Below are 13,084 nucleotides of genomic sequence, written 5' to 3' on the forward strand. Positions count from 1 at the left end.
AGAAAGCAACAAATGGGAACGTATACAACTGGGGGATGAATAGAACTGGGGAAACATAATATGAGCAATGGGAATCACAGAGGGAGATAGTGCTTGATTCCAGTGGGATCAACAAATGATGATGAATTAGCAAGTGATAAAATGTCTCTTCCCTACCCGATAGGAAGCCCACATTGGAGAGTTAATTACCAGCTCTGCATGCAGTGGAGCAAGACAGAAACAGATGCACCCAGAGGAGCAACTCAGGAGCTCTAAATACTAGAATTTTAAAAACTCTATTGACTGGAGGTCCTCCCCCATCTCTTTCTCTCCCCTCCCCCTTGGCATTTCAATTAATTAAGGCAGTGCTGGGGGACCTGTGGCCTCCCAGATGCTACCAGACTCCAACTTCCATCAGCCCCAGTCAGCATGGCTGATGAGTAAGGGTGGTAGGAGATATAGTCAGGTGACTTCTGGGATCTCTGCAGGCATACCCCTCAATTGTCCTGGTAAAACTGGGACATCCCATTTTTTTCCCACACAAGAGCACAGTGCTCATTTTGGGTACCATGATTTCACCCCAAATAAGCACTTTTCCGGGGCTGCTGTCTCACGCGGCACCCCAAAACATGTGTTTTTGGTGCTGTGCTTTCGTGTGGCTGAACAGCCCCCCCATCATAATTCTTGGGGGCCATGATCTTGTGAAGGTTGTGTGACTCACGCGGGAGCACACCCCTGTAAGACGTGCATCCTGGGTTTTTGCCTTGATGTGTTGGAGGGTATGCACGGGTTCCTCATCCCTGGTCCAGCGCACCATTCTCAGTGGGCATCTGCTTAGGAGAGGCATCCCACCCTGTGTGAGAGGAGGAGGATGTATCTTCCAAGGTGCTATGGTAAATAGATGCTGTTGTTCATAAAGAACAAAGAAAGGTTTTTAATTAGGGATGACAAACCTGTGGCCCTCCACATGTTGTTGGACTACAACTCCCATCAGCCTCAGCCAACCTGATCAATGGTCAAGGGTGATGGAAGCTGTAAGGTAAAGGGACCCCTGACCATTAGGTCCAGTTGTGGCTGACTCTGGGGTTGCGGCATTCATCTCGCTTTACTGGCCAAGGGAGCCGGTGTACAGCTTCCGGGTCATGTGGCCAGCATGACTAAGCCACTTCTGGTGAACCAGAGCAGTGCATGGAAATGCCGTTTACCTTCCCGCCGGAGTGGTACCTGTTTATCTACTTGCACTTTGATGTGCTTTCGAACTGCTAGGTTGGCAGAAGCTGAGACCGAGCAACAGGAGCTCACCCTGTCGTGGGGATTCGAACCGCCAACCTTCTGATCGGCAAGCCCTAGGCTCTGTGGTTTAACCCACAGCACCACCTGCATCTGATGGAAGATGTAGTCTAGCAACATGTAGAGGGCAAGAGGTTCCCTACCCCTGCATTAAGGATTTCTACAAGATGCAAAATATACATGTAATGTGAATGCAAACTTCCTGTTTCTCCCTATACACCCATTAGCTCCCAACTGAAGCTGATGCTTCCACCACAAATTAGTTCACTACACATTCTCTCCCCCCTCTCTCAGCACTGCATTTTCCATCAGTAAAACTGGAAGACTAAAGGCCTACTTTGTGGGGCTGTCATAAGGTCAAACAATTGAGCTCTTCGCATGCTGAGTGTGCTACAGTCACAACTTGACCACATGACTCCAAGTGCATTCTGGTGTTCAAAGCACTACACAGGCAATCCCCACAAACAACCCTGGAAAGAAACTATGTAGCAGTACCATTCCTGTTTATCTTGGAGTAAGGCCCATTAAGGTAAGTGGCAGCCCTAGGCTGTAAAGAACATAAGAACATCAGGAGAACCCTGCTGAATCAGGGCAAAGGCCCATCTAGACCAGCATCCGGTTCTCTCACTGGCCAATGAAATGCCTCAATGGGAAGCCCACAAACAGAATCCAAGTGCAACAGCTCTCTCCCCACTTGTGATTCCTAACAAGTGAGATTCAGAGGCTCAGACAAGAGCAAAACACTTGACCCTTGTTAACTCTGGCCAGCTAGAATGGTATCTTCCCATTTTGTGCAGGCCATCTGTGCTGACAACAGGGCCAGCCCAACATTGGGGGACCTGATAGCGTTGCAGCCTTCTCCTTTGAAGGCTGCAAAGAAGCAGCTAATTAATGTCAGTTGTGCTGGCACAAATGGGCACCTGCCAGAGGCTATTTTGCGAGCCTTGCATACAAGAGATGACTGTGAAATGTGAGAATGACAGAGTGCAACAGCTCACAAATAGGCAACTGCAATAGTTTGCCTCCTGTGGACACTCGTCGTGCAAGTCAGCTGCAAAAAGAAAAGAAAAAATTGAAGAAGAAAGAAGAGGTACCAAGAGGCCAGGGTTGTTTGCATTACAAAATCCAGAAGTGCAGCTTTGTGGGGGGAAATAAAATAAAAATAAGCAGAACAGCAAGCTTCCAGACCTCATTGCTAACTGTGAAAATAGGCTTGAAAGTGCACAGGGGAAACCTTGTGAAATATCCGAAGGGCAGACTGAGATTAGTGCAGAGCCAGATTTAGAGCAGTGATGGAGGCTCCCACACACAGGGCACTGAACTGAGCAGAGGAGAGGAAAGCAGCAAGCTGTATTTGAGAGACTCCCCCCAATCCTCCACCTTTCAGTTCACAGTAAGATATGTTTTAAAATGGAAGAGGCAGGGAGAAGGTCCAGGAAATCCAAAAGGTTTGTCCTTTCAGGCTATGAGTAGGGTGCCTCTCCCTCCCCCCCCCCATACTTTCCTCCTTCCTTTTGCACGAAAGTAGTAAGGCAGGTTTGGAGACCAGAAATCAAAGGGATTTTTTTTTAAAAGTCAATGGCCTTTTCCTTTGACTTTTTGGGGAAAACAAGGAAGAAAAAAAGGGGGGTATTTCTAAAGCCTTGAATTTTTTTTTCTGTCCAAGAAAGATGTAAAGGAAGGGAGCAGGAATGAGGGAAAGTGGGGAGGGAATTCAGATAGACCTTTCTGACAACTGTAAGTGTTGTTGTTTGTTTGTTTGTTTTGTTTTGTTTGTTTGCCTGGGAGGGAAAATCAGGGTAGAAAAAAAGGAGGGGGAGAAGGGAGAGGAAAGGAGGGGAGGGGAGGGAGAACGAGAGCAAGAGCAAGATCGCACCAGCCTCCCACTATGCGAGTGCAACTGGTTGGCCAACACTTGCAGCAGGGGGTGGATTTTGGTTTTGCATGGGGCGCCATATTACCATAGTCTGCCTCTGTTTGGTTGGATGGTGCTGACTGAGGCTAATGCAAGTGGTAATTCACAACATTTGCAGGCCATATGTTGCCTGTCCCTGACTTTGGGTGCTAAATGGAGCAGGAGATCACATGCTCAGATGCCTCCCCATGACATGACAGAACAAGAAAGTCCCTCAATGGCGTATCCATCCAAGTGCTTCCTCTGTGGACATAGCTCAGTGGGAAAGGGCCCAGGATCAATCTGAGGCATCTCCAGGACTGAGTGTCCCCTGCCTGAAATCCTGCAGCAGCTTCTGATGATGGTAGACAAATCTGAACTAGATGGACCAGTGGTCTGGCTCAGTATAACACAACTTCCTATGCTGAGAATCAGGAGTGACCCAGGGAGTATGCAGAAGATCAGGACTGCAAAGGGTTGACTTCAACCCATCTATTCTCATCCAAGACTTCTTACCCCAAAGTCAAAGCAGTTGAATGAGGAATGGAAATAATTCCTTGGCCCCAGGCCATACATCTTCAGAGACATCTCTGTGAGGAACAGGCCGAGGAAGACAAACTCTGCAAAATCTGGAAGAAACAGCAGAAGGTCAAATCAATGATAAATATCCACAAAATTATTTCCTGATATTAGGATGATACCTCTCCTAGATGTGGAGCAGATCCTGCCAGCAGAAAATAACTTTCTGCTGCATGGGAAAGCAGATAATTAGTACATAATGGTGAAATATTTTTAGAGCTCCCAAATTTGGATGTGCTGAGTCTCCAAGAACCCATTCTGTCCAACTTATAATGGGGATGGACTGAGCATAGATGGAGAGCTGACCAGAGATGTCCACCAGCCATCCAAATTATCAGGGATGTTCAAATTACCCGGTACTGTCTTCCATTAGAAAAGGATGTTGCTGTTTCTGGTCAAAGATTCGAATCTATTCAGTGTTTAGCATTGCTGTGTGGCTCTACAACCATACGCAAGCCGCACTGAGTTCCATGCCAACTGAGGGGAGGGTGTTCCTGGCTAACACAGTGTACCCCTCTGCTCAGTCTCCCCCTCTGATGGACAGCAGCCACCAGACTAGAGGGCAATAGTTTCTACAAAGCTGGCCTTATCAATTAGCCTCCAAATTTCCCTGGGTTCCCTCTGAAGCCACCACAATTAGGGTAGGTTACTGGCCTCCAGGTGTGATAGCGTTAAAGTGAGAACACACCAGTACAGATTTCACTTAGGGTGGGTGTGGGGGGACAGATGTGAAGTTTAAGGAAAAGATACACAATGCAAATGTCATTGCAACCCAGAATATTCCCTACGGAGCAAAAGGGGGGGACAGTTTAAAATGTCAGCCGCTTTCTCTGGACTAAACTACCCCTAAACTCATCAGGTTTTCAGAATGCTCTTACTCTCAAGCAACAGCCTTTCCTCCTTTTTTTGCCTCTTCCAGGCACACCAATGTTATCTGTCATGCTGCATTCCACCTTGAATTTTGCGCCTCCCTAGTTGCCTATCCCAAGATATAGACTCCCTTTGTCAACCATAAGCTCCTCGCAGTAGACTACAGAAAGACATGAAACCCCAGGCCAGGATGTGACTTTCCTTCCATCCACACTGGTCATTTCAATGCCTTGATATCTGGAAGCTAGTCAGCCCTACAACGTCCAATGAATAAAGAGCTGCTAACATGAATCCCACCTAAAACACAACATCCCATACAAGTAAGGTCCAGCTCCTTCACAGATACACTGGAGAACAATCAGAGACATACTATATTATCTGAATATTCCCTTCCCTTCCCCAGCCTGCAACATCCCTGACCATTGGCCATGCTGGCTGGGACTAGTGGGAGGTGAGGTCCAATAACATTTGAGGAGCACCAGATTGGGGGAGTCTGTGACATTCACATGCTGTTTTCAGACTTGCCAAGGTTGGTCATGGAAAGAATTGTATGCTAGACTAGATGACTAGATCAAGCAGGATTCTTCTTAAATCCTTAAAATTCTGCAGATTAGTATTCTTTCTCCAGGGGACTGAGAACATAAGAACAACCTGCTGGATCAGGCAAGTGGTCCATCATCCTGTTCTCACAGTGGCCAACCAGATGCTAATGGGAAACCCACAAGTAGGACCTGAGTGTAACAGCTTACTCTGCACTTGTACTTCAGGGACATGCAGCCTCCATCAGTGGAAGCAGAACATAGTCATTCAGAAAGAGAAAAATCTCAAAATTTTCTAGGGAAATTTTGGTCTGCATGATCAACCTGCATCCCTGGCACCACTACTTGTTATGAGCCCTGGCATTGGCCAACCTTTATGAAGCAGATTATTTTAAATCAAGGGAGCAAAGATTGGTTCCAGTGATCATCCATCCATTACTCCTGCCAATTCCTCCTATTTCTACCCTCTCCTTCAGTTGACGGGTCAGGATGAGGATTTGTTTTGACATGGCCCTGGCCCATTTGATTGAAAAATGCAATTCTTGGTTGCTGGTCTTACTCTAGATTTAATTTAAGCTACCTTAAACAGAAGCATTTCATAAAACCATGGGATGAGGAAAAGGGAGTGCATGGCAGAAGGCAGGGGAGAGAGTTTGTGATAAACAGTTTAACTTAATTTAGAAACCTGTGCTCCTGGCAAAGGCCATGCTGGTTACTTTCCTACCCAATATATTTGAATTAGGTAATTAGCATCTTGTGTGTGTGTGTGTCAATCAGCGACAGACTAATTCTATTTTCATGCTGTCACTTAGTCTAAGGTCATTAGGATCAGGCACAAGAGATGGTACTACAGGTCTTTCCTGTCCTACAAAGACTGTGAACACTTGTGCAGAGAAGGAGATCCATCCAGTTTTTGGCTGACCCACTTCTTGAAATGACACCTAAAATATTCAGCAGACATAAATAAGCATGCTTGTTTCTGAAGCTTCCCTGTGCTCTGCATACTGATATCCACAGGGAACCAGGCTGAGACATCAAAGGCAAACACAAAATCATCAAGAAACTAATTGCATTAATGTAGGCTCTGCATAGAGTGCACAGCTGAATGGGATGGGTTTTGGTCATAAGGTTTCTAGGGGGTAACCCATGGTCCTCCAGTGGTTGCTGGACTACAGCTTCCATCATGCCTGACCTTGGGCCATGTTGGCTAGGGTTGGTGGGAGCTGGAGTCCAATGCCATCATTTGGGCCACACTATTCACCATGATTTGTGTGAAGGGCACCTTTCCTTCATCCGTCCAGAATCTCCAGCTAATTGATTTCCCTGGATGGTACTAGGTATGCCACATTATTCATCCCAATCTTCATTTTACAAAATTTATATACCTCAATGGGGTTTGCACAAAGAATAAAACAATGAGATTATCAGTATAAAAAAAACACAGTGGAAAACCATTTAAATACAGTGGTACCTCGGGTTAAGAACTTAATTCGTTCTGGAGCTCTGTTCTTAACCTGAAACTGTTCTTAACCTGAGGTACCACTTTAGCTAATGGGGCCTCCCACTGCCGCCACCGCGCGAGTTCTGTTCTCATCCTAAAGTAAAGTTCTAAACCTGAGGTACTATTTCTTTGGTTAGCGGAGTCTGTAACCTGCAGCGTCTGTAACCCGAGGTACCACTGTAGTTCAAAAAATAATTAAAACCAATGATGAGATAAAAATGGATTAAAACACCCATCAGCATTCAGTGTAGTTGGGTAGACATGCCTAAAGGTAAAAGGGTTTTGGCAGGTGCGTAAAAGAGTACATTGAAGGCTTCTGCCTAATGTCAATTGGCAAGGAGTTCCGAAGTGTAGGTGATGCCACACTAAAATGTCACTTTCTTATCAGTGTAGAATGGGTATTATGTGGCATCTGTAAAAGTACCAGTTCCATAGACTGAAGCAGCCAGGTGGGCATATGTAGGGTAAGGTGATTGTTAAATACTCTTTCTGAAAATTGTTAGCCTTCCTTCATAAGCAAGACACTAAAGTCTCTTCTTCAATGAAGCATGCTTATAAACACCAGTGGAATCAGTGTTCTGCTATTGTGGAAATCCACACAATCCAAATTTGCAAACCAGATTCTCTTCAGCGGAGTCTATAGCATGCTGGCTATACAGAGATGAAAGAGACACATCCCATATTTTTCCTTTCTCCCTTTCCCCCTTTTTTTTTGCTAAGCACCTTTTCAGTTCCTTTTTCAAAATGCTTGGAAATGTCAAGCTGAGAAAGTTAATCAGAGCATTTCAACAAGCAGAAAGTAGAAAGGAGGCAGAGACGGGGAGTTCTGAGGAATCGCTGCAGACCCACAGGCTCTCAGCAGCATTGAAGTTGATTTGTAACGTAATTAAATTCTCCCTAGAGGGAGAGACATGATTGAATTAGAGGTGCCCAAATCACGCTTACGGTGTTACCAATCCTCACAGAGCAAACTCTGCTCCCTTCCTGGCTGAAGTTCACACATCTTGTCCAAAGTCCAATTACGATCACTTTCTAGAAATCTGTCTAATTAGGAGGCACCCCTGCTCTTCCCATGTGCTGCCAGTGAGAAGCATTATGGGGCACTGATGGTAAAGCTACTTGTGCAAAAATGTTCTCCCCTTCCTGGCTCCTAATATTTTATCAGACTTAATCCATTAGAAGATAAGAATATCCTGCTGAAGCAGACTATGGGTTGAATTTGCCATAGTCTGAATCACACTATGGCAAATCTGCTCACATCACTCTGAAACTGTGCCTAAGCAAAAATTGTCCTGGGAAAACACATGTCTTTAACACTGTCAAAGCTAGCACATTTTTATTTTTTATTTTTGCATTCACTGCTAAGTCTCTAAAGAGCCATTTCTCCCCACTCCCTACCCTCACCATTCTTTTTATTTGCAAACAGAAACAAAGAACAAAAATAATAAAAATACTAAGAACAATTAAATAACAACAACCATTGCCAGTTGACATTAACAATAAGCAATGCTGTGAAACATCATTCCTGTCAAGATATGAAAGGTACCCACTATCTGTACTTTCCAGAAACAATGGAAGACATTTCCCCCTACCAATCTCCCCCAGCTGGTTGTATACATTTTTGCTATGGATGTCTACTCCTTGCCATTAAAAAATAAACAAATCTGCAGTTATTTGCCCCCTGCTATTTTGTGACTGTTTTTAGCTGGGTTTCTCTATTATATTTTCTACATCACATTGAAACAAGTGTGTAGAAGGGAATTAAACATTAGTAGTAGTAGTAGTAGTAGTAGTAGTAGTATTAATAATAATAATAATATATTCCATCAAACCTGATTTAAGCATATATATTAATAAAAGGAAGTCCATATAGGTGTGTAAATGAAACTGCCAGTTATAAGCCATGTGTTTAAACAAAGAAAGGGCACTTCCAATAGAGGCTCTTAGAACCTAGGTAATTAAGAACCATCCTCACTCCAACTAATTTTCTCCATGCTGTAGACATTAGAGAGACCTGGATAAACCTTTTGGTTTTGTTCAAATATATATAAAAGAAAGAAAGAAAGAACCTACAGAAGTACTTGGAGGTTAGATAAACAGAGCTGAGACCTATTTTAATGAATTTTGATTTTCCTGTCAAAGGATTTGTGTTGAGAAAATGAAAATATTTCACTAAAGAGCAGGGCAAATAGCACAAATGAAAGGGTGTCCCTCTGCTTTGGGCTCAACTGAACATAAAAATAAGAAGACCTCTAGTAGATCAGGCCAATGGCCCATCTATTCCAACATCCTGTTCTCACAGTGGCCAATTAGATGCTTGTATGAAACTCACAAAGAGAAACAGAGCGGAAGAACACTCTCCCTCTCTTGTGGCTTCCAGCAACTACCTAAAGTTCAATCTGTGTAAGAGATCCCCAAAGACTGGTTTTGAAGGCTCTACAAAACACAGCTAAAGGATCCTCATGGGCTTTGGGGGCAAGGAAGTCACATCAGCTGTGTCAATCCTGAACTTATCTAACCAAATCAGGAAGCTTTTCAACCAAAGTGTGCTAAAACTTTAAATCCTTTCCATTTACCATATTTTTCCATGTATAACACCCCCCATGTATAAGACGACCCCTAGTTTTGGGGTTGATGAGCTTTTGTGGGGAGATTGCTCAGAGTTGTGGAGCTTTCTGCAGGGGGATGCAGAAAATCACTAACCCGACTATAAAACGCTGACAATCACTTGCGTCGCTGAAGACAACAAGCGTCTGCCCGCTCGCCAACAGCAGCCAGCAATTGCATGCCCTTTTTTTCTTCCTCCTTTCCCTTCCTCCCCCACAACAAACACTTTGTGAGCTGAGTGGGGGTGAGAGACTTCAGAGAAGTGTGACTGGCCCAAGGTCACCCAGCAGCTGCATGTGGAGGAGCGGAGACGTGAACCCAGTTCACCAGATTACGAGTCTATCGCTCTTAACCACTACACCACACTGGCTCTCGCAATTGCATGCCCATTTGCTGCAGCAACAGCATACCCCAGAGTAGCTGTGGAAACCCAGCCAGATGGGCGGGGTATAAATAATAAATTATTATTATTATTATTATTATTATTATTATTATTATTATTATTATCCACAGCAACCCTTGCCACAGCAACCAATCACCCACCCAATTACCACAGCAGCAGCCAATCCAAAGCAGCGCTTGCTGCAGCCACCAATCATCCACCATATCACGGCTGACAAGCGACAGCTCACAGCTCCAACCAATCACCCATCCCCACTATGCACTATCCGTGTATAAGACAACCCCCATTTCTCAACATTACTTTAAAGTTAAAAAAACCAAACTTGTCATACAAGGAAAAGTAAGCTATGTTATAGAATCCACCTGGAGAGCAGGTGACTGGTACTGTAGATAGATGGGCGACTGTCAATTTAGGTTTCTCTAAGTATCCCAGTCTTAAATTCAGCTCACCACATTTCCACATCTGTTCTTGGGGGGTGGGAATGATTTTGTAGGTCCTCGTGGAAATTCATAATCATTCTAGTGCAAATTTCTCCTAATGCATTCAGCGGTATGGAATTTTGCCTAATATACACATTTTTGCAATGCAATTTCCCCTAATAAAACAAGTATTCATTGATTTTTACTAATATATGCATTTTCATATACCCCAATTGGATGCATTTTTCATACAAATTACTTGGTTCAAGAACTGCATGGGTATAATCTGAAGCAAAGCAAATTTCAGTTCACATATTGTTTTAGAAAGTGTGGATTAGGTAAGTTTGCCCACTTAAACTGAATTCAAATTTCTCTACCATGCCAATTGGTGGGCAAACCATCCTTCAGCTGTTCTTGCTGCTGAGGAACACCAACAGGGCTAACCTGTTGATGGACAGACACCACCCAGATGTTCCTTCTAAACTTGTACAGTCGTACCTCAGAAGTCAAACGGAATCCATTCCGGAAGTCCGTTCGACTTCCAAAAAGTTCAGAAATCAAAGTGCTGCTTCCGATTGCCTGCAGGAAGCTCCTGCAGCCAACCAGAATGCACGGAACCTGCATCGGACATTTGGGTTCCAAAGAATGTTCGCAAACTGGTACACTCACTACCAGGTTTGCGGCGTTCAAGAGCCAAAACGTTCGACTGTAGTTGGGAAGTCTGTTTTTTGGCTGTTGCTATTCTTTGGGCTTCTTCAACAAATGCACTTCACAGGGACATAGAAAGCTGCCAAGTTAAACCATTGGTTCATGTCTACAGTGATTGCAAGTGACTCTCCAAGGATTATCGGAGGGTTATCTTCCAGTGCTACCTGGAGGTGCCAGGGATTGATCCTGGGAACTTCTGCATGAAGAACAGATGTTCTATTGATGAGTTATGAGCTAAAATCCGTATTAGCTTCCTCCTCACTATACTGATCAAAGAACCGACAAGCTTCCCACATTAGCTCTTCTCCTTTAGCAATATCTACTTTCAGCCACATCTAGCTGCTGAATTCCTTTTTGTCTTTTATCCGCTTTGCAATAAAAATGGCCCTTCTCCCCCCTCCCGCCCCGTATGTCAGCCCGTCTAATTTTTCACTCAATTTGTAATTAACAAGAACATTCTTTCTGGCACCAGCTGGGAGATGAATATCAGCACATAAAAGTTATTTTTTTTATTTTTTTTTAAAAAGCTAGACTGAAAGCATTTCTCTACAAGCAATCTAATGGTTCCCCTTCTTTTGTGGGTGGGGTTATTCTCTTCTCTAGTTTGAGCCTTACAAAAGAGGTAAGTTTTTTGTTTGTTTTTGCTTTGTTTTGTTTGTTTGTTTGTTTGTTTGTTTGTTTGTTTTGCTTCACACATGTGCCTTGCTTTGACTTCAATGTCTCTGGCACCATATAGATGTGATTTCAATTTGCCCCACATGCACAGGTTGGTATTTGGGGACACTCACTGAGCACTTGGTTCCTGCCCTCATCTTTTCCCTGCCCTTCTGTAAACTCTACAGATGTAGGTAATAATGCTTCTGAATGCCAGTTGCTGGAATCTGCAATGGGGGAGAGTGCTCTTGTGCTTTTGGGTTTCCTGCAGGCATCTGGTTGGCCTATATATATATATATACAGTGGTACCTCTGGTTACGTACTTAATTCGTACCGGAGGTCTGTTCTTAACCTGAAACTGTTCTTAACCTGAAGCACCACTTTAGCTAATGGGGCCTCCCGCTGCTGCTGCGCCACCGGAGCACGATTTCTGTTCTTATCCTGAAACAAAGTTCTTAACCCAAGGTACTATTTCTGAGTTAGCAGAGTCTGTAACCTGAAGTGTATGTAACCTGAAAAGGTATCACTTTGTGTGTGTGTGTGTGTGTGTGTGTGTGTGTGTGTGTCTCCAATGGCATGGGTAGGCAACCTAAGGCCAGGGGGCCAGATCCAGTCCAATCGCCTTCTCAATCTGACCCGCGGCCAATCTGGGAATCAGCATGTTTTTACATGAGTATAATGTGTGCTTTTATTTAAAATGCATCTCTGGGTTATTTGTGGGGCATAGGATTTTGTTCATTCCTCCCCCCCCCCAATGGGGTGGGGGGAATGGCAGGGCACCATATGATTATTGTATCAGTGAGTCTGAATATTCTTTTTGAAAAATCCAAGAAGCTATTTGTTCATGGTTCCCCTGGGTTAGCCCCAATCTGAGATGATGTCAAGATTCAGGGCCAGAGTAATCCCAGAGTTTTACTTACACAGAGCAGTAGTGAGACCCTCTGGCTGGTCATAATGCACAATGGCGACGCACAGGGTGTTGAGAGCCACAACACAGAGGACCATCCAGTAGAAGCTCTGCGCTTTCACCATGCGCCGGATGAAGAACCGGAACATCTTCTCTTTCCTACGGAAGTAGGAGGAACTCTCATTCTTGCCGCTCTTCAGGCTGGCCCGGGCAAATGGTGAACCTGTGAACATTGGAAAGATACAAAGCTTAGAGCAGAGCTGAGAGACCTTTCTTCAGGCCACCAAGGCTGCACTACCCCAACCCAGATACATAGGAACCTGCTCAACTATCTGGATATTCAGGCACCTGAAATGTGCCCAGCCATGCTTCTCTGGAACACTGCACTGAAATGACTTCCATAGCATTTTTACATTGATAATTTTAATGAGCTGGTTACAAGGCTTCATAGAAAACTTTTATATAATTACAAGTTTCCATGAAAATATGCTGACCAGCAGGGGTGTAAGCCTTTTGCTGGTTGTTAACCAGACAGGTTGCTCAGTACAGTGGTACCTCGGGTTAAGAACTTGATTCATTCTGGAGGTCCGTTCTTAACCTGAAACTGTTCTTAACCTCAAGCGCCACTTTAGCTAATGGGGCCTCCTGCTGCTGCCGCGCCGCCGGAGCACGATTTCTGTTCTCATCCTGAAGCAAAGTTCTTAACCCGAGGTACTATTTCTGGGTTAGCGGA

At 44.4% G+C, this 13,084-nt stretch overlaps 2 protein-coding genes across 14 annotated transcripts in view; one reads left to right on the forward strand and one right to left on the reverse strand.

Moving 5' to 3' along the window:
• Positions 1-13,084, forward strand: part of SLC31A2 (solute carrier family 31 member 2) — a 766,698-nt gene that overhangs the window by 416,387 nt on the left and 337,227 nt on the right. The window lies entirely within an intron of this gene.
• CACNA1B (calcium voltage-gated channel subunit alpha1 B) overlaps positions 1-13,084 on the reverse strand; it is a 331,532-nt gene that overhangs the window by 135,869 nt on the left and 182,579 nt on the right. For all 13 annotated transcript variants that reach the window (XM_081896241.1, XM_081896248.1, XM_081896247.1 and 10 more), the window contains 2 exons: positions 12,365-12,574; positions 3,680-3,792 (listed from right to left, as the gene is read on the reverse strand). In XM_081896241.1, coding sequence (XP_081752367.1) covers positions 3,680-3,792; positions 12,365-12,574 — 323 coding nt within the window. The remainder of the gene's footprint in view (positions 1-3,679; positions 3,793-12,364; positions 12,575-13,084) is intronic.

This window comes from Podarcis melisellensis (genome assembly GCF_964234715.1).
Source record: "Podarcis melisellensis genome assembly, chromosome: Z".
Lineage (NCBI taxonomy): Eukaryota > Metazoa > Chordata > Lepidosauria > Squamata > Lacertidae > Podarcis > Podarcis melisellensis.